The sequence below is a fragment of the Salvia hispanica genome, chromosome 1, assembly GCF_029641045.1.
Source record: "Salvia hispanica isolate PSC_SH4W2 chromosome 1, Shi_PSC_v1, whole genome shotgun sequence".
Taxonomy (NCBI): domain Eukaryota; kingdom Viridiplantae; phylum Streptophyta; class Magnoliopsida; order Lamiales; family Lamiaceae; genus Salvia; species Salvia hispanica.
Window position 1 is genome coordinate 18,699,954 of NC_142692.1, and position 21,316 is coordinate 18,721,269.

The 21,316-nt window shown below is 35.8% G+C and overlaps 2 protein-coding genes across 2 annotated transcripts; both read left to right on the forward strand.

The window, feature by feature from the left end:
• Positions 1 to 8,780: 8,780 nt before the first annotated feature.
• Positions 8,781 to 9,342, forward strand: LOC125220137 (uncharacterized). Its single transcript, XM_048122274.2, has one exon. It carries the CDS (start codon positions 8,903 to 8,905, stop codon positions 9,218 to 9,220), a length of 318 nt encoding a protein of 105 aa, XP_047978231.1. The 5' UTR covers positions 8,781 to 8,902; the 3' UTR covers positions 9,221 to 9,342.
• Positions 9,343 to 16,957: 7,615 nt separating this feature from the next.
• On the forward strand, positions 16,958 to 19,254 carry LOC125219047 (Tetratricopeptide repeat (TPR)-like superfamily protein). Its single transcript, XM_048120902.2, has 2 exons — positions 16,958 to 17,333; positions 17,700 to 19,254. Exons 1-2 carry the CDS (start codon positions 17,031 to 17,033, stop codon positions 18,948 to 18,950), a joined length of 1,554 nt encoding a protein of 517 aa, XP_047976859.2. The 5' UTR covers positions 16,958 to 17,030; the 3' UTR covers positions 18,951 to 19,254.
• The last annotated feature ends 2,062 nt before the right edge of the window (positions 19,255 to 21,316 follow it).

Genomic DNA, 21,316 nt, shown 5'->3' on the forward strand with positions numbered 1-21,316 from the left:
ACGGACCACAAGAGCTTGAAATATTTTTTCGAGCAGAAGGACTAGTGAAGATGACTCGAACTAGTGAAGGACTACGATTGTGGCATCAATTACCACCCCGGCAAAGCAAATGTTGTGGCAGATGCCTTGAGCTGTAAAGACCATTCGCAAATAGGTACTTTTCTGACGGAAGAGGAAAGTTTGATACGAGAGTTTAGTAAATTGCGATTGGAAGTAGTAAGGGCACCCAAAACAGTGGAAGGACGAATTGCCACCTTGGTGGTTGAACCAGATCTGAAAACGAGAATCGTCAAAGCACAACGGATGGATGCAAAACTCGAAGAGATTCGAATGGAAGTGAGAACTGGCAAATCGGGAAATTTTAGTGAGGAGTCCGACAATGCCCTCATCTTTGAAGGAAGACTATGCATGCCAAACGACGAGGGACTCAAGAATGAGATCATTAGTGAAGCTCATGAGACTCCATACACTGCTCACCCTGGAAGTACAAAGATGTACCAAGACTTGAAGAAGTCATTTTGGTGGAATGGCATGAAGAGGGATATCGCGGCATTTGTGGAGCGTTGCTTAGCCTGCCAACAAGTGAAGGCCTTACATCAACGATCGTACGGAAAATTACAACCGTTGGAAATACCACAGTGGAAGTGGGAGCACATCACCATGGATTTTGTGAAGGCCTTACCAAAGACCCTCAAAGGAAACACCGCCATTTGGGTGATTGTAGACCGACTTACCAAATGTGCGCACTTCATACCGATTCCTATAACTCATGGATCGGACAGACTAGCTCGTATCTACATAAAAGAAATCGTGCGATTGCATGGAGTCCCAGTGACGATTACGTCTGATCGTGACCCGAAGTTCACTTCAAAATTTTGGATTAGTCTACAGCGCGAGCTTGGAACACGATTGAACTTTAGCACGACGTTTCACCCGCAGTCCGATGGGCAATCCGAGAGGACGATACAAACACTCGAGGATATGTTGAGAGTCGGGGCTCGACCGAGGCGGAAGTTGGGAGACCGCACTACCGCTGATCGAATTCGCTTACAATAACAACTTCCAAGCAACGATCAGCATGGCGCCGTATGAAGCATTATATGGAAGAAAGTGTAGATCACCGCTCTACTGGGATGAAGTTGGCGAGCGAAGGGTACTCGGACCCGATGCAGTCGAGGAGATGATTGAAATTGTCACTTCAGAACCCATGACAGCGCCTCCACAGAAGAGAAATCCACAAGTGAAGAATGGTCGAAAGAAGTAAAAGAGAGGAGAAGAGAATCAAAATGAAGAAGGAACTTGATCAAAGGAGAGCTTGAAGGATTCAGGAAAACAGAGAGTCGGAGTCTTGAAGACGAAGGCGCGACTCAAAAATTTTCATAGTACTATTAATTTCAAATAATATACCCTCTCCATTCCAAGAAAATATTCACTAGTCCTTCCATACCACATGGCACTATGAGTTGGTGTGTCCAACTAATCATTTCTTGACAAATGGAAAATCACCTCCAATTAGACAAGCACTTTTTATGGAAAATTGCATAATAGTAGTAGTGTAACATCCCACTTTTTCGAACCCTAAATTTTGAGATGTGAAACTTTTTGCATTAAATGCTTTTAATGCTATAAAATATGTGGATTTAATTATGAGTAATTTATTGAATGATTTCTTGTGACCTAGTTGCGATATGGAGTTGAGTTTGAGTTGAATAGTCAAACTTGTTGAATATATGACGTGACTATTGAATAGTCAATATTGTGGAAAATATGACGTGGCCGTGGAATGGTCAAAGTCGTTGAAAATGTGACGTGGCGGTGAAATTTGAATGGTGGATTTTGTGATGCGAACATATGAATACTTTGATACGGGGTGAAATAATATTGTGGTGAATTATTTTCCTAAGGGATGAGTGAGAATTAAATAGGAGCGTTATTTATTCACATGGAATTTTCGACCCTCCTATTTATTGGAAAGAAATCCTATTTTTCTTGGATTTAATTATTGCTTGGGATAATTATTTAAATTAAATCCAAAGTCCGATTATTCCTTATTTATTCCATGAAATTTTCGGCCCCTATGATTATTTCAAGGAGATTTTCGAAAATCTCCTATTTATGGGAGAAGGGATTATTTTATTATATTATTTGATCTCTTGTTTATTCTCTTCCATAAATAAATTCAAATATCCTAGCATATCCTACCATATCTAAGGAGATCTTGCCATATCTTATTTTAAATAATATTTGAAATTGATTCTTTGTGGATGAATCAATAAATCACGCCACATTCATATTATTTGGAGAGGATTATTATTTTTATTCTGCTCCGTGAAATATCTTAATTAAATCATAGGCTAATTAAATAGCCTAAAATTCGAAACCCCCTTATTTCTCACCCATATTAACGCCAATCTCTCTCATATCTCTTCCAAATCTTTTATTTATTTAATTATGGGATTATATCTTGCACTCTATAAATAAGAGGCAAAACCTAACCCTAGATCACAAAAAAATCGCCCCCCACTCTCCAAAATCACACCACTCCTCTCTCCCCACTCTCTCAAAGTTTTCTTATACTTTTCTCCATTATTTCTTCATCTTTTGGAGAAGAATTGAAGTTGAAATTCAAGAATCTTTGAAGAATCAAGGCTATTACTTTGTTTCTACCGTTCGTTCTATCGAAAAAGGTATTTTCTATATTAACCTTTCTTCATCTACCGATTAATCGGTGTTCTTGTGTCCTCATGCATTTAGAATGAGTGAAAGGGGAAACAATTGATGATTTGGGATGCATGTGTGTGTGTGTGTGTGAAACCGTGTGTGTGTAGGCATGCCTCGGTGTGCGTGCACGTGTGTTGTGTATGTGCGTGTGACATGTGTTGTGAAACACTCATGCGTGACACGATTTGATGATAGATCTGGAGTTGTTGTGACGCGAATAGAAAGTGATATGGTAATCATACTTTGATTGTTGAGTGATAATATGAAACTAATCGATGGGAAAAGGGAAACGTTAGGAACATGCATGAATTTGAGCAAATGGTTGAGACTTACTTGTGATACATATAAATTAAAGGTGTTAACTCACGCTCACGAAGTGATAGCAAGAAGAAGAACATACTTGTGATCTAAGGAATCGAGGTGGGCTTTATTCTTAAACTCTTTTATGTTGCAAATTTATGAAAGTGGAGAAATAAGGGTGGATTAAACTGTTATGCCATGCCTGTGATTGTTTTGGATATTGTGTGTGCCTGATGCCTAGTTTGCGAGTGCGCTCCATTAGGCTATAGGGCTATATAAACGAATTCGGGTTTGAGTAGGGCCGCAAACCCTATCAGGCTAGTGTATACGGGAGATCGGGAGCCGTCCTTGCTAGTCGGCCGGTCTCGTGGGCGAAGTGTGGCCACACTTTCGTCGCACCATGAAATTGTTGATTGATGAGAAAATGGGAGGTATTGTTTGACTGGCCAGTCCATGAAATTATTTTGTGATACTCGATGATATTCTTTAAATAAATGCAAAAACTCGAGTTCACTATGGTAAGGGTGGCATAACTATTAAAACGGTTTGGCATGAGTTCACTGAGTATGTTTAAAATACTCAGCCCTGCATGTGTTTTCCCTATGTGCAGGTTGAGCGGCGACGGGCGGTTGGTGGTGTTGAGAAAATTTAATTGGATAAAAGGATGTGTTGAAACTTCGAATGTAGTTGTGTCTTCATACATGGCTTCACTTTCTCTTGGTTGCTTCCGCTGGATTATGGAACTTATTATCTTTTGGTTGATTTGAACTTATTCCTTTGGTTTAGGATTTTGAGACATATTGTGTTTTATTGGATTTATGTCAAACCCTTGACTTTTGATTATAATTTATGATATCTATTCTTCATTGATTTTATTGATTAAACCATTGACTTATTGCTTTGATAGTTTGTTTAATACCTTAGTCAAATCTCTTTAAATGAAACCCTAGCCTATGTCCTTATTGCTTTTAAGTCCGCTTTAATAGGAGTCGCCGTATTTATTATACCCTAGAAATCCAGGCGGTTACAAGTAGTATTTATATATGGAAATTATCACATGTTTTTTTTCACCTCCCATATAATATATATGCATAATATAACAATAATAATTTTATGTCTACTCTTCATTTTTGGCGTAAAAAAAATATAGTTATACAGTGTGCACTTTGTTATTATTATTTGAAATTTTATGGTTATAGTTTTCTTTTTTATTTAATTATGTATATAACTATAAATTAAACTGAAAATCTACACAAATAAAATGCATGATCATAATTTAAAGTTTTATTAGCATATTAATTAATTTATTTTCCCTGGTAGCATGTCAAAAATCAAGAAATTTTTAAACTAAGAAGATTAAAATCAAAGATTATTCATTTTATATTGTTTTAAACATAAAAGTTAGTAGATTAGTTGATTTTAAATTTAATGAAAGATTATCAACTTATTAATCCATACATTTAAATTGACATTTGGATATTATTTATCTATTTATATGAAAATTAACATTCACATAAGATAATCTTAATATATGCAATCATCTAAGTGAACTTAGCTACCACACACACTTTTAATATTCTATTTTTTTTCCACATACATGATAATGGAAATATGCATTATTAGTCGAAATACAGTTAGATAATTTCCATATATAAATACCTCTATTAAGCTATTTTTCCTAAATAGTGATGGTCTAATTGGATATAGGTTTGTTGGACACACCAACTCATAATGCCATGTGGTGTGGAAGGACTAGTGAATATTTTCTCATTCATTCTATTATAAGTGATCAATTTTCTATTTTGAATTTGATTTTTTTTTTTTTTTGAAAAAAACAATATCTAGATCTTTCTTTCTTTATTATCTCTTCCTTACCTTATTTTCGCTCACTTAATATCTATTCCTTTAGCACAAACAAAAAGAATCCGTATTGAATTCTTGATAATTATTTCCACCTGCCTACACCCATTTAAAAAAAGGAATGCAAAAGATATTAAATAGCCCAAATATATATGGAGTACTTATAAGTTCATCCTCTTCCTCATTCCCAAGGACGGAACTAAAAATATATGTGGAGTACTTATAAGTTCATCTTTTGAGTGTGCCTTCGTTAATGAAATTCATTTATTTATTTAACTTCTAATACATTCATCCCAAAGTAAAGAAAACACTCCTCGTAATTTCACTTACAATTTACAAATATCAATAAATTAAAGTGAGAAGGAGAAAATCAAAGTAATAGACAAATAGTAGCAACTAATTACAGTAAAGAGAAAGTCAAATAATACTACTTATTTAGAAAATTTGTTAATTATTGTTTTGATTCATTGGTTTAATTTTATTTTTCTTTATAATTAAAATGTAACTAATAAAATGATAATCGTAGATTAACAAATAAAATTATTTAATATACTAAAAAGGTTTATAAAAATAGTCGAAATATTTATAATAACAAAAAAAAGCCACATATTATTACAAATCTATACATATATAAAAGACGAGTTTTAGCCTTATTTTGAAATATTTATAAATTTTGTCCTTATTTTAAAATTTGTGTAAGTTGTGGAATGAATTTGTGATACAATTATACAATAAAACATGATGTAACCGATTTTTCTCAATAATTATTGAAACCGTTATCCATTAATTAGAATAAGTGAAATTATTATAATATGAATGTATATCTATGTTTATAATAAAAAAACATTTTTTTTTATTTTCTCCATCAAGTGATCAAATATATATAGAGACTTGATGAAAAGGACGTTACAAAACATTTTTAATAATACCTATCAAAATATATAAAATACAAGTTTTGGCCTTATTTTAAATATTTAAGAATTTTGGAATAAATTTAAATATTTATAAATAATTATTATGAATATTTATTTATATTACAATCAATAATTGGCTATCACAAATATTAAATAAGATAATGAGAATTAAACAAATTTTGTAACCTCTATTGTGTTAATTTTATAATTTATGATTTTTAATTTCATGGTCTCTCATGTCCCAATTTTGTGCCTATAAAAGGCTAAGGCATAGAGTTGTGGATGAATTACTTACCAACAAAAGCACTCTTCATTCACTCTCAAGCTCTCAACATTTTATTGTACATTTTAGTAATATTGTATTGCATGATTTTGGAGCCCCATCAAGTTCATCGGTGTCTATCGGGTTTGAGATCGATGTTATATACGTTAGGGGGAAGTTGTTTCATCTCTAGGAATAATACGTCAATCCATGAGCATTAACCATGATGTAATTTGTCTTGCGGAAAGAGGATTTTTCCCCACAAGACTTATAGTTCGGTTTATTTTATAATTTTCATTTTTTTTTCCTTTGATTGCAATAGTTAGAGTACCGCGTGTTATGGTTCGAGAATTTTATTCCAATATTTCTAACAATTCTTAGAGAAGGAAAAATTGTAATAACATCCTTAACTCGAAACACGCAGTTCCTGATTCTCGAATATAATTATTTTGTTAAAAGTGTGATTCATTATTTTTAGTAGAGAGATATGAAGGATTGTTTTAAACATATTTTTCAAAAGCGTATAAGGGAAAAAATATTCCGCCGTGCATCGCACGTGGGTTAACCACTAGTAAAACATAAAATCCTACTTGACACGATTAAATCAATATAGGTTTCAACGTGTCTTTTTATCTTACTTGCGTTGAACTTTAAAAGTGTTTTAAAATATTACTCCTAAAACATATTATGGTTGCCACGTAGAATAAGTTTTTGCCAAAAATATCTCGTTCAGGTCGTGTTGGAATATACTACTCATGTTTTGCTATTTCTGTTCGTCCCTTAATAAGAGTCTTATTTTACCTTTACCATTAATGGTAAGTACGGTCAACATTCGACCAACTTATTCCACTCACATTGTATTATAAAATTAATATATATAAGTGTGACTCATATTTCACAAATTTATTCAACTCACTGTGCTCAATTCAAATAGGACTCCTACTATGAGACGGAGATAGTAACAAAGAAATGTGTTGAAAGATTTTTGCAGTTGTTTGGGGATGAAAGTTAGTATAACAAAGACTACTCCTTTCTTCTCCGAAAAGGTTTCAAGTGCAACCAAAAGAAGTTTGAAAGACCTGCATGGAATGCGAGAAGTTCATAATTCAGGCCACTATTTGGGACTTCCTATCTTGCATAAGCGAGCGAACAAGGTTACCTATGCTTATGTTCTAGAGAATATGAAAGGGAAGATTGCAAATTGGAGTGCCACTCATATGTCAACGCAGTCAGTATTAAGTACTATGCCTCTTTATGCAAAGCAGGCAACAAAGTTGTCGATGGGAATGTGTAATGACATGGAGAAGGTGAAGGAAGATCATAATCGAATGAGCAAAGTTGCTTGGGACAAGGTTATTCAACCAAAAGTGGGCTACCCAAGTTACACTTAGTGAATAAAGCTTTTGGTACGAAGCTTTGTTGGGGGCTCTATCACAACAATGATGCTTTATGGTGAAAAATTCTTTGTTCTAAATACAAAATCTATCATCGGTTGGGATTTGATTCAATAGCTTCCAATGTTTGAACTCCAATTTGGCGGCTTGTGAGTAGCACTTGGCCAGACATGTGGAAAAATGTGAGGTGGGCACTCGGAACAGGCACCAAAGTTCAGTTTTGGATTCACAGATGGGTGCCTAATCTACAAGTAAAATTAGCCGAGGTTGTGTTGAGGCCAATTCCAGATTATTTGTTATATAAGCATGTGTTTTTTTCGTGGAAGATTCAAGATGGGCATGGGACGAGGAGCACCTGAGCGGCTTTGGCACTGTCGGCACCATCAAGCAGTTGAATCGCAATGGATCCCTGCAGGCACGCCCTTTAACTGCTTAAACCTTCATTTTATATAGTAGTATTACTATTGCTTTATTAGTTTCTACTCAAACGATCAAGCTGTCCTTGAAATGCTGTATTGTATCACAACATGTCCAAGCCTTTTAGATTATTTGATTTAAATATTTGCTTACGGTGTTTCGCATACTACTACTACTAGTACTACTTATCAGGAATGGATAAATGAGGTCAATTTTCCAAATGTTGTGGTATGGTTTGTAGTTTCTAAGGTGTAGCAAGAGTGTAGAGCTCTGCATTTGAAAGAAATCAATTTTCCAAATGTTGTGGTATGGTTTGTAGTTTCTAAGGTGTAGCAAGAGTGTAGAGCTCTGCATTTGAAAGAAATCAATTTTCCAAATGTTGTGGTATGGTTTGTAGTTTCTAAGGTGTAGCAAGAGTGTAGAGCTCTGCATTTGAAAGAAATCAATTTTCCAAATGTTGTGGTATGGTTTGTAGTTTCTAAGGTGTAGCAAGAGTGTAGAGCTCTGCATTTGAAAGAAATCAATTTTCCAAATGTTGTGGTATGGTTTGTAGTTTCTAAGGTGTAGCAAGAGTGTAGAGCTCTGCATTTGAAAGAAATCAATTTTCCAAATGTTGTGGTATGGTTTGTAGTTTCTAAGGTGTAGCAATAGTGTAGAGCTCTGCATTTGAAAGAAAAGATGGGAGAGAAATATGAAAAAACAGTGATGTGAGGAAGATGTGTGTATTACAATAAAATTGTTAAACACTACTACTACAATTTTTGTCATATTTTAATGATATTTTTCTTTTGTAAAAATGTGAGACTAAGATATTGCGTACTTTCAATATGTGGACCGAATATGATACAGTCGAATGCGCCGTAGCCTTACATACTAGAGAATCAAATAAAAAGAGAATGATTGAATGAAGATAAGACACTTGTGGAGAGCTTGTGGCTGAAACAAGACAAGTAGTTATTCTTGCATACTCATATATTCACATCATTTTAGCAAAGCAAAGCAAAACTCACTCCCTAAAAAGCAAAGAAAGAATCATGGCTTGTTTGAACATGTTCGTTTCTCCCACAGTATTATTAGTCAGACCTCAAAGAAGAGTAAGAAGTGCAGCAACAGCAGCAAAATCCTCAGGTGGAGGCAGTGAAGAGAAGGGCATTTTAGACTTTATCCTCGGCAGCTTGACGAAGGAGGATCAGTTCTATGAGACTGATCCAATCTTGAAGAAGGTGGAGGACGGGAAGAGCAGCGGCACCACCACCAGCAGCGGCCGCAAGAACTCGGTGGTTGTGCCGCCCGCCAAGAAGAAGGATGGTGGGTTTGGCGGCCTTGGAGGACTCTTTGCTAAGAAGGATTGATAAGCATAATGGAATTACTTAAGTTACATTTCTTTCATACAAAATTTATGTTTTCAATTTTTGCCATGATGTTCTCTGTTGTAATAAGATGCTTAATTCAATCACATATATTCATTCTATCGTCTCAAGCTTTCAAACCAGACACCCTTTTTTTATATTATTATTATTATTATATGTGGCAATGGCAACGACATGTTAACTTCCACACACATTAATATAACGAAGACATTCAAATCCATACATTAGAAAAGCTCCCCAATGAAAAGAGTTATTTATTCCTTTTTCAAAAAACAAGATAATTAATGTATGGTTTGACGAATTGGAGTTAAACCGAGTCATATCCTAGCTAGTATTTTTCACCCATATGAAAATAAGATATCGAGCTGTGAAATTTGGAAGTAATTGGCGAGAAAGGGTTAATTTAGAGATTAACAGATTAAGAGAAACTGCAATTGAAGCCTAATCAATCATAACAAAAAACCATTTTTGGTGTAAAAATCTTCCTTAATCATGCATCAAACCCAAACATATTTTTGGTGTTTTCTATGGAACACCACCAATTTTGGGTATCTACTTCAAAAATTTTGAAATAGTGCAAACTTGTCCTTTATTTTACAATTGATGTGAATATGCATGACTATAATACGAAAAAGATGTTTCCTTCTCACGATGTGCAACAAGGACTCCCTCCGTCCCAGATAATTCGATCCAGTATTCCATTTTGGGCCGTCCCACATAATTTGTCTTATTTCACTTACCATTTTTGATAGTGGACCTCATATTCCACTATTTCATTCTTACTCACATTTTATTATAAAACTAATACTTTAAAAGTAGGACCCACATTCCACCAACTTTTTCAACCCACTTTCCATTAGATTTCTTAAAACTCGTGTCAGGTCAAAGTGTCCCAAATTATATGGGACGGAGGGAGTACTTGTTAAATTCTTCATTGGAATATTTCTTTGGGTTGGTAGTAATGGAATGCTTCCATATATGTTTAACTCTCTGAGTCTTGAATTGTACTATTTTATACTCTTTCCGTCTCATAAAAATATGTTCGTTTGATATAATATGAGAATTAGTGCATAATTGGTAAAGTAGGATAAATGATGAAAATGGTAGTTAAAGTAGTCTTATTGAATAGTGTGACCCACATTATTATTGGTATTTTAATAGTGGTATCAGTTGTAAATAACTTGATGTATAGGGGTAATAAATTGAGATCCTTTCCATAAATGGAAATGCCCATATTTTTGTAGTAAGGACGAAAATGAAAAGGACACATATTTTTATGGGACGACGGGAGTACATAAATATATTAATAATAATTTTATAGATAATGAGTAATTTATATAATTATGTAGGTATAATTAAACGAGTATAAAAAGTAGGTGAATATATAGAATATTGGTTTGTGTTTGAGTTGAAGTAAATGGTTGGAGTAAAATTACTTTTTGGTGTGACGCATACTAAAAAATAGGTTTGAGTTTGGTACAAATGGTCGGAGATGACCAACGAAAAACAAACCGTCGCACATAGTCATGCAAGTATTGAACTCCAACTTTCCAATCCCTTTAATTAGGATCTCTAAAGCTTAATAAGGCCTTCAATCCAAGAGTACGCTGCACAATCGAACTTATATACTTTCAGAAACACAATCCAACAATGTTCCGATAACACAAAAAATCATGAGAAAGAAACTCAAGAGATGAGAAAACTCCAAGAAACAAAGATATGACACCTAATTTAATTTGGTGAAGAGCCCATGAATCGAGAAAACAAAGAGACAAACAGATTTTAATCGGCGACAACATAGCGATTATAATATTAGATTTTGAGGAGAATGCAGATTGAAGAAGAGACTGTAACAAATGAGAAAAGAGATTGAATGTGTCCAAGTTCGTGATTCTTGAATTGCACGCGATGTAATTGAGAGAAGTTATCGCAGACTGATCAAGAGAGGTCGACCAATTGAGCCAGCATACTCGCTTCAACATGACATTCAAGTGGCAGAAGTCTAACTGATCCAGACGACTCCTACAAGTCTATCTACGTGTCGTCTGGTGTGCGAACCGAGAACGAGGAACCTTCAAAGCCTTAACCCACAATACTATTAACGAGTAAAGGGAAGTAAAGGTCAAATCTCATAGAGATGAGGTGTTTCAACATTTGTTGTTGACATTTTAAGGATGGTTGTTGTCACGCTTTACGAGTGGGTTAAGTTTTATCCTACTTGACTGACTAAGAACTTATCTAAATGATCAACTAGATTAACGAACTGAAACTACACTACTAGCACTCTTGACTGATCAACTTTGTTAAACTGAGAGAGAACCCCCTACTGGAACTTTCTTGAAATAGCCAGACAAAAGGTAAAAGCGAAATCGGGACCAAAACTCTCAACTAACAATTTCTGTAGAAACCGCTGAAAAGTATAAAGTTGGGTAACAACTTCATCTTCTTCATGTGACGGACTCGAAACAGAGCATAGACAGAAACTTAAACATTATCGTAACAAAGCACATTTCGGAAAACATTTAAACATGAAAATTAAAGCTTTAAACTACAGATCTAATCTAACTGACCAAGCAGGAACTTCATAAATACAGATTCAACCCATAACCATGTAGATTTAAGACAAAAGACTCCAGATTTAATCAATGTAACGTGGATTTACCAAAATCAAACACAATCGAACTCAAATCTACATAATGGAACGTAGACAAACTAGATCTCGGCTTCCTAAACTACCAATTGCGAAAAGCATCCAACAAGATGTAAATAGCTCCATAAAGCGAAACACAAACGAAAGCATTCGTGATTTAAAATATCCAAAGGAAAATGTTTACAGTTCACAAGAAGACACTACGAAATATCCAAAATGTTAACAGATGTTCCAAAACACGAAATTAAACTAGGCAGGAAATTAGGATTGTTTCTTCGCCCTCGTAGGATGGTGGGGCATAGGTAAAACGATTGAAATAACACCACCATAGCTAGAGAACCACCCCTTTGCAGAAACTAACTAAGAAATTGGAGAAAATGTGAGCTCGGGAGACTTCAGCTGAAAATAGAGCTCTCTCACTTCTTCACTTCCCATCCCTTCATATAGGAAGGCGTGAGGCTCTGATCCCTAGGGTAACCCATCTTGCAAATGTCAGTTGTGCCCTTGCAAAAGGATCCTTAGAATGTGATCCTTTGTCTCCTACTGCTCCTTTCTTGATTCTCCTTGATCAGTTTGCCAACATTTGCAATTCACTCCATTTCTTCTTGATTTTGCGTCTGCCTGGTCACTGCATATAGTACTCTGGACCTGGCAGGTTTCCTGTACACCTGAACTCAAAATCATACATTAGTTCCCAGAAAGTATAGAGATTCACAGCAGAACCGACGCCTGAAACGAGCCTTATCAAGCTGCTCACACTTAAGTCATGCTTGTCCTCAAGTATGAAAGAACAAGAAAATGAAATAGGTCAAGTTTCAGTGCAAGGTTCCTATTTGACCGACACTAAAAGACAAAAATACTAAACCTAAACTGACTCAACTTGACTCAAACAAAAACAAGAATAAAAACTCATAAATGACAGAAAACACATTACCACATATATGTATAAAACCGGTTTAACTTTTTGGCCACCGTTCTCACAAGCTTAAGATCAATTCAATCGTTTACAGTCTCATATTTCTCCCCCTCCCTTTTTTCTATCTAATCAGTTTGTCCGTTTGTCAAGATAGCTTTTATTCTTACCACTTGTTAGATTCACTCGGTCACTCAATCCTCACCAGAATTGTTAGGACCATTCTCCCATTCTTTTGGCATACCACTAATGCTTTGAGTTCTACTGACACAAACTAGTTCCTTTAGGTCTTTCCTTTGGTTGTAATGGGGTTAGGGGGTTATATTATGTATAGGTAAGAATCCTAGGGGTCCTAAGTTCAAAAAGTTTAGGCAAACAAATAAAGGACATGTGAACTTAGGGACAAAATTGGAACAACCTCCCTATTTACAATTCAAAATTCCCCAAAACTTGGAGATGTCACCTGGCCATTTTAGCCTTATTTCTCGGGGTCAGGTTACAATTTACTCCAGACTTATCTCTCTTTTTTTCTAACAAATTTTTTCTCTTTTCTTTTCTTTTTTTTTTTTTACTTTTTTTTTCTGGCTAAGAATGTACATATTTTTTTCTTGCTTGTTTAGCTATTTTTTTTATTCTATCCCATCTATGGGTGGGTCGATACGATATATCGTATCGAAAACGTTGTATCGTGTATCGTATCGAAAATATCGATATGAAAGAATTTCGTATCGTTATCGTATCAAAAGTTTCGATATAAAAAAATTTCATATCGTTATCGTATCGATATTTCGATATATCGTACCGAAATTCGATATATCGTTAAATATCGATATATATCGAAAATTTCGATATATATCGATATATATCGAAAATAAAATATCGATATATCGAAAAAAATTTATATATATCGTATTTTCGATATAAAACGATATATCGCGATATAAGAAAATTCATATCGTTATCGTATCGAAAACTTACGATACGATATCGTATCGTATCGAAAATTACGATATATCGAAAATTCGATAATTTTTTGATATTTTTCAATACGATACGAGCGATATATCATTTTTTCGGTATTTTTCCCCAGCCCTAATCCCATCTACCTCAGTTGGTGAGTTGCTCCATTATGTCCTCTTACTCACATGGCATGAAGCATGGTTCCAAAAAAGGGTTAATTTCAGTGTAGGCTCAAGTTGGGCTACTAGGGGGTGTGCCCTTACAATGAGGCAGGTTAAATAGATTCGAAAGAATTAAGCTCAAGTGGTTATTCCTATTGTCTTTAGTCCTCACTATTATATGTCACTTTCCTCTTAGCATCAAGTGTTAGCCTCTCCGTTCTTTTTTTTCTTAGTGTAGTAGAAAGTGTTCTACTCTATGCTTTTAACTCACATTTTAGAGGCTTCACAAACTGGCTTGAATTAAGACTTTTCCATCGTGCTTACTTCTTCCAAATTGATTTCAATTTACTAAAGGAGGGGTTCTCATAACTCAACATGTATCCTTTCTTCAATCACTATTACTAAGGCAATCATGCCTTCTATTTTACCAGTTTATACCAAAAACACAAAAATCCTAAAAAAACTAGCAACAGACACTTAATTGACTCAACAAATTAACATGCATTAACACTAACTACACCACCCCCTTCCCTGCTTCATTTTAGCTTGCCCTCAAGCTCACTTGATGAAGTGGGAAACAGGGTAGTTAGTGCCCAACAGATAAACATAAACTTCTCACACTTAGACTAAGCATTGAGCTAAGTGGAAGAAGACAAAAATCATTACATACATCTCAAAACAGGTACCAACAGACATATGTGCAAACAAACAACTCACACTTAGAACAAGCATTGACCTAAGTGAGATAATATCCAACAAAAAGACAGCAATAAAAACACACGCTATACATAAAAACTTCTTACACTTAGACTACGCAGTGGGCTAAGTGGGAGATATCATACATAACAAAGATATAAAACAAACACGCATGCATATAAAAAAACTATCTAACACAAGACTTATGAATAAATAAAACAGCGAATTAAAATTTACTCGGTCAATTGGGTTTTAATTCTGCTTCCGGCTCCCTTGGGAGCTAGACATCTGGGCCAGGTTTTTGGTGCGCTCAACCTTGACCTTCTTAAGAGCCGATGGGGTTGACTCCTCTTCATCTTCCCTGGCTATTTTACTGGTGGTGGTGGTGGCGGTAACTTCCTTTCTCTTCCTTGACGGGGTCCTTGCTGGTTCACTGGTTGCTGGCATAACAAGGGTTCTCAGTCACAGGCCCTAAACCCGGAGGTTGCATACTGTAGGGCTAGCTGGAAATTCTTCTTGGCCAATACAATCGTCCTCTCCATGAAGGTGATGGCCTTTGTCATTTTCTCTATTTGGAGCTCCAGCAGTCCTCTCTGCACCACAGTGGCTTCCCCCAGCTTGCGGAGCATCACCTCCATCATCTTCTTCCGTGGCTCCTCTGCAGCAGTCGGCGTCACCTTAGCCTCCTTTCAGCCTTAACCGATACCCCTCTGACTGATTTAAAATAATCTCATTTGGACAATATGTGCTTTAATGAAAAATTAGTAAAATAATAGAGTTGAAAAAACCCCAGATAAAATAGGAAAAATATAGAGAAAAAGTAAGAGAGAATGAGTAAAATTGATAAAATATAGACAAAAGTTTCCATTTTTGAAATGAAACTATTGTTCACGGACACCCAAAATAGCAAATTGAGATTATTTTTTGTAGAGATAGATTATGTACTACCTCAGTCCCACAATAAGAGTCACATTTCTCTTTTACCATAAATGGTTAATAGGTCTCATATTCAACTAACTCTCTTCACTATAGTACTCCATCCGTCCCACATTTGGAGTCACATTTAGTTATGGCACGGGTTTTAAAGAATTGGTGGAGTGTGTAATTAATGAAGTGAGATGGTGGAGTGTATAATAAATGAAGTGGGTTGGTTGAAGGTGGGTCCATTTTTTACTTTTTGGTTTTTTATTTTTGTTTTGGTTTATTTTAATGTAGATAATGACATTTTGATGTAATTTTGATGAACAATGGGGTAAAATTGTATGACCAAATATCAAAAATTCTAAATGTGACTCTAAAACTCGGACGAACTTTTATGGAAAAATGTGACTCCAAAACTGGAACGAATGGAGTATATTAAGAGCATCCACATTCGTACTCGTCTCCAATAGCACATTGGAATTTGGCCCCTGACCCACTTTTATTCATGCTCTTCTACAAGAGCATCACACCCGTATCTGTGGTCTTCCGCAAGTCATGCTCTAACACTATTCATGGGTCACACAATTCTATAATTCAATTTAAATATTTCAATTACTAAAAATATTTCCATAATATTAAAATGCAATAATAAAACCCAAAATACTATTACAAGTAACTAAAAAAAAAAAAAGTACACAATTAAATTCCTAAAAATTAAATATTACATCCGTAGAAATTTAAATTGCATGATTTAAATTTGAAATATTAAAAAAAGTACACATTTCAAGTTTTGAAAAAGACTAGTTCGACGGCGGTTGTTCGTTGGGGTTAGGGATCATATCCAATTGCACTTGGAGGGTATGTACCAATCCACCGGAGCCCGGAGGGGTATTCGTTGGACATGTTTGCAAGAGAGAGAGAGAGTGAGAATTTGAGAGAAAATGAGTTTGAGAGAAAGAGTTGTTGGGTGTATTGTGATTTTTTTTTTTTTGGATGAAATGAGATGTATTTATAGATGAAAATGTGAATTTTTGATAAAAAATGAAAAAATAAATTAATAGTAGAGAAAAAATTGATATATTTTATGAGGAAGTAGGAAAATATCTTTTAAATTTAAATTTGATTTTTAAGATTTTTCGAATAAAAAAAAATTACAATGACTAGTGGGTGATGCCCAGCCACAAGCCGCCACGTGCCCGTTCGTCCCCAAGGACGTAGCTCTCGGCGTCGAGCTCATCCGTGCCGAAGGGAGAGCGCAATGGCGAGCATGTCGCTCTAGCCATGCCGACGGCACAGCTACGCTGTCCGGAAGAGCATCTCAATGCGGATGCTCTTAAACCAATATAAAAAAAATGGACATCACACTAAAGGTTAGTTCTATTGCACTAAAGGTTAGTTCTATTGTGGACCGGATGAAGTATTTATTGGAATAGTAAAAAAATGATGAAAACAAACAAGGAGTATCAAGTAATGAGAGTTGCGTAGTGAAGCATGAGAGTCATCGCCTTTGTTCTTCACCAGCAGAGCACCTTTCGTCGAAGAATTAACGTCCCCTATCTTTACCCCAACATTCTCAGTTTCTGCACCCAAGGACCACCGGCCGGAACTCAAAGCGAACCCAAAGATGGCGAAGCCAAGAGTTTAAGTTGGAGAATCGAGAAATTGTCCAAAGGAGATTCGGTCACCTCCGCCTTCTGCCGCTGGATGGGCGATGGCTTACCCATCCACAGAGGCGATATTTTCCATATGATCAACCGTCTGCGGAGGCTTAAATCCAATAAACGCGCTCTAGAGGTCAGTGTTCTGTGATTTTGTGCGGGCCAACTGTTTGATAAAATTCCTAACTGAACATTTTTAGCATCTTATTTTTTCCTTCAATTTGTTCATCCTCTTCTCGTGATCCTTTATTCATATTAAAAACTGTATATTTATGATCTTTTATGGTTACTACTCCGTTCCACTCTAAGTGGAGCATTTCTATTCCGGCACGAGATTTTTTGTAGTGACTGTTTTGTGAGTTAAATGGTGAGAATAAAGTAAGATAGGGGAAAATGTAGAGAGAGCAGTGTTTCTAATTTTAGAAATGTGTCATTTAGAGTGGGACATCCGAGTATTAGTTAACAAAGTAGTTGCATTTATGGGAATTATAATTTATATCAGGTGATGGAGTGGGTGATAAGGGAGAGGCCTTACAAGCCAAAAGAGCTAGACTACTCCTACTTGCTAGAATTCACCATTAAGTTTCATGGGGTGGCACAAGGTGAGGCCCTCTTCACTCGAATCCCATCCGAGTTTCAAAACGAGCTGCTTTACAACAATCTTGTGCTCGGATGCCTGGAAAAAGGGTTGATACGTCTCTCGTTGGCATACATGAAGAAGATGAGGGAGTTAGGCCATCCCATATCGTACTTAGCTTTCAACCGCCTGATAATACTGCATTCCTCCCCCAGCCGGAGAAAAGCAATTCGGAAGATCATGATTCAGATGAAAGCTGATAAAGTGGTCCGCCACGTCTCAACTTACAATATCTTGATGAAGATTGAAGCCAGTGACCACAACATTGAAGGCCTGGTGAGAGTCTTTGGCGACATGAAGCAGATGATGGTGGAACCAAACGAGATATCTTACTGCATTTTGGCTGTCTCTCATGCTGTAGCCAGGCTGTATACCGCTTGTGAGGCTTATGTGGAGATCATCAAGAAGTCTATGATCGGGGATAACTGGTCTACACTCGACATTCTTTTGATACTGTATGGATATTTGGGGAATGAGAAGGAGGTTGAACAAATGTGGTCGAAGGTTCAAGCCCTTCCTTACGTCCGGGGCAAGAGCTTCTTGTTGGCAATTGAAGCCTTTGGTAGGATTGGAAATCTTGGGCGTGCAGAGGAGCTGTGGCATGAGATGGTCACTGAGAAAGGCTTGAAGTCGAGTGAGCAGTTCAACTCGATGATCGGTGTGTATTGCAGAAACGGATTGATCACAAAAGCCACGGGGCTGTACAAAGACATGGAGAGGAGTGGGTGCAAGGCAAATGCAATAACGTTTCGGCATCTTGCACTTGGTTGCTCGAGAGCAGGGCTGCTGAAGGAAGCTATAAGAACTCTTGAATTAGGTGCAGAGTTTGTGGCAAGCGCTAGGATCAGGAGATCGAGTCCGTGGCTGGAAACTACACATTCGATAATGGGGGTTTTTGCAGAAGATGGGGATGTGGAGAATGTGGAGAAGCTGTTTGAAGAGTTGAAGAGTGTGAACTACAGTAGGTATAGCTTCGTGTATAATACGTTGATTAAGGCGTATGTGAAGGCGAAGGTATACGAGCCTAATCTTCTTAGAAGGATGATTTTGGGAGGATGTAGGCCAGATGCTGAGACGTATAGCCTCATGAGGCTCATAGAGCAGTTCCGGCTGTGATTACAGATGCTGAAATGATTTTTCCTCTTCTATTTCATGGTTCTGACTCAGCGAATGTGTACAAGGACTATTTTATCTAAAGAGTGAATTTGTCACTCCATTTCCTGAAAGAAATCAGCAAACGGAAAACAGAATGTGTAGACTGTATCCTAACTCCTAAGGGTGATATATAATTTTGGTGGGGAAGTTACTAAGCGTCTTGTTCCACAAGACTGTAGGTTCCTAAAGGAAAAGATTTTATTGATCGATACTCAGACTGTAATACACCATTTTTCAGCTGTAGAGCAGAAATTTTGTTGATCAATACTCAAACTGGCTATGGTTAACACGAGTACAAAAATAAAATGAAAAGCCTGTATAATGTTGTGTAAGAAGTGGGAGAGAGGACCTGTCATTGCATATACTACTCTATATTCATTTCACTACTTCACTAAACTAATATAGTACTCTATTTTAATTTTATAACGAGTACAAGAGGTGGAAGATGATGGTTAGTTTTACTCTAAAATCTAAGTGTTAATGGTGTTTACGTTAACGGTCACCAGCGGCAGCTAGGCTCGCCGGTGTAATGCTGATCCGGTGGCTGTTTCAGCTCTGCGGACGGTGGGTACTCAACTTTGGCTTAGTGTTGTTGGAGCGTGGGGCACACCAGAACAATGAGATAATATTATGGGGCAATGGAGCATGGAGCACTATAGGCAGACACACATGAAGAGCTCTAGGGGCTAAAGCTCCTAATAACCTTTTTTATTATTATTATTTTTCATTTGTAAAATTTTTAATTTAATATCAATTTTATGTAGGCTATTATACAAAAGCCTCTATTAATGAACTAATTTACACATTATTATATTTTAAATAAAATTTAGAAGAAATAGCTCCTACTAATGATTATTTAGGTGTTCGCCCTGTGGGACATATCAGGGCAATGAGATAATATCCACTTATGTTATTATCGATAATAATTGCAGTGTAAATCCGAAAATTTTCTTACCTAAGAAAACTAATAACACTAGTGCGGTATAATATTGAATCGATCTAATAATTAGATAAATTTTTCTTGCTATTATTGAAAGATGAGGTCTGAATCAGTAGCGGACTTAAAGAGGGTCAGGGGACCCATGGGACCCCCAACTATTTTACAAATGAGTATATATAATCTATATTAACTATTGTGCTAAATGACTCTGTAGCGTAGTTGGCTTCCAACCATGACATTTTATTGGCGAGGGATCGATTCGCAGCAAGACAACTCCTTGATTATAAAGGTTTAGCCCTTTTTTACTGATTCTTCTTGCATCTTTACTTTCCCTTATTTTTCTTATTTACTTTCCCTTATGTTTCTCACTGTAAGAGCAATTACAAAAAATTTTATTATATTTTACATTGATTTCTCTATTTTCTATTTTACGTGTTCTTATTTATAGTATCACTGTTTTATTTTAAATTTTAACATTGCTACAATGTAGAATTCAATTCAAGTCTCCTTTTCTTTCAATAATTTATATTTTATTTTATTTATTTTTTAAAACTCTCTTTTTCAACAAGTTTGTTTTTTTACGTTGGCGTTATTGCATCTATGCACAATTACCTTACACATATTTCTATCTTTTGTAATTGATTCTCTAATTCGTCAACACAAAAAAATGTCGTAGTACTAGGAACACTGGCTTGGATCCCCACCATTAAAATCATGCGCCACTGGTCCCAATGATAATTACTCCCTTCGTCCCATTAAATATGAAACTTTTACTTTTTGGCATGGGATCTTATGTACTGCTGTTTTGTGAGTTAATGAACAGAGAATAAAATAAGAGAGAGAAAAGTAGAGATGATTGTATTACCATTTTAGTAAACGTTTCATTTTTAATAGGATAATCCGAAAAAGAAAAAATATTTCATTTTTAATAAGCTAGATGGAGTATTTCTTAATATTTGATTTATCATTAGGCATATGACATTAACTATGCACCGATTTGCTTTATCAAAGGGTAGAGAATTTTCATGACCTAAAAATCTTGGTTATCTTTGGTAGTTGTGATTAATGTCTAGTGGTGTTAGGGTTGTTATGGCACTAAATCGTGTCCCGAGAGAATCCAATTTGATTATATCCACATGAGGTTTATAAAAAATATACTCCATCCGTCCCACAAGAATATGCAATATTTCCTTTTTCCACAAGAATATGCACTTTCTAATTTTGGAAACTATTTTCTCTCTAATGAGGTGAGAGTCATTCTCCATTAACAATACTTTAATTACTTTTTCTCTCTACCCCTCTTACTTTACTAATTTTGTATTAAAACCCGTGTCGAACCCAAAGTTCATATTCTTTTGGGACAGAGAGAATATTCTTTAAATAAACT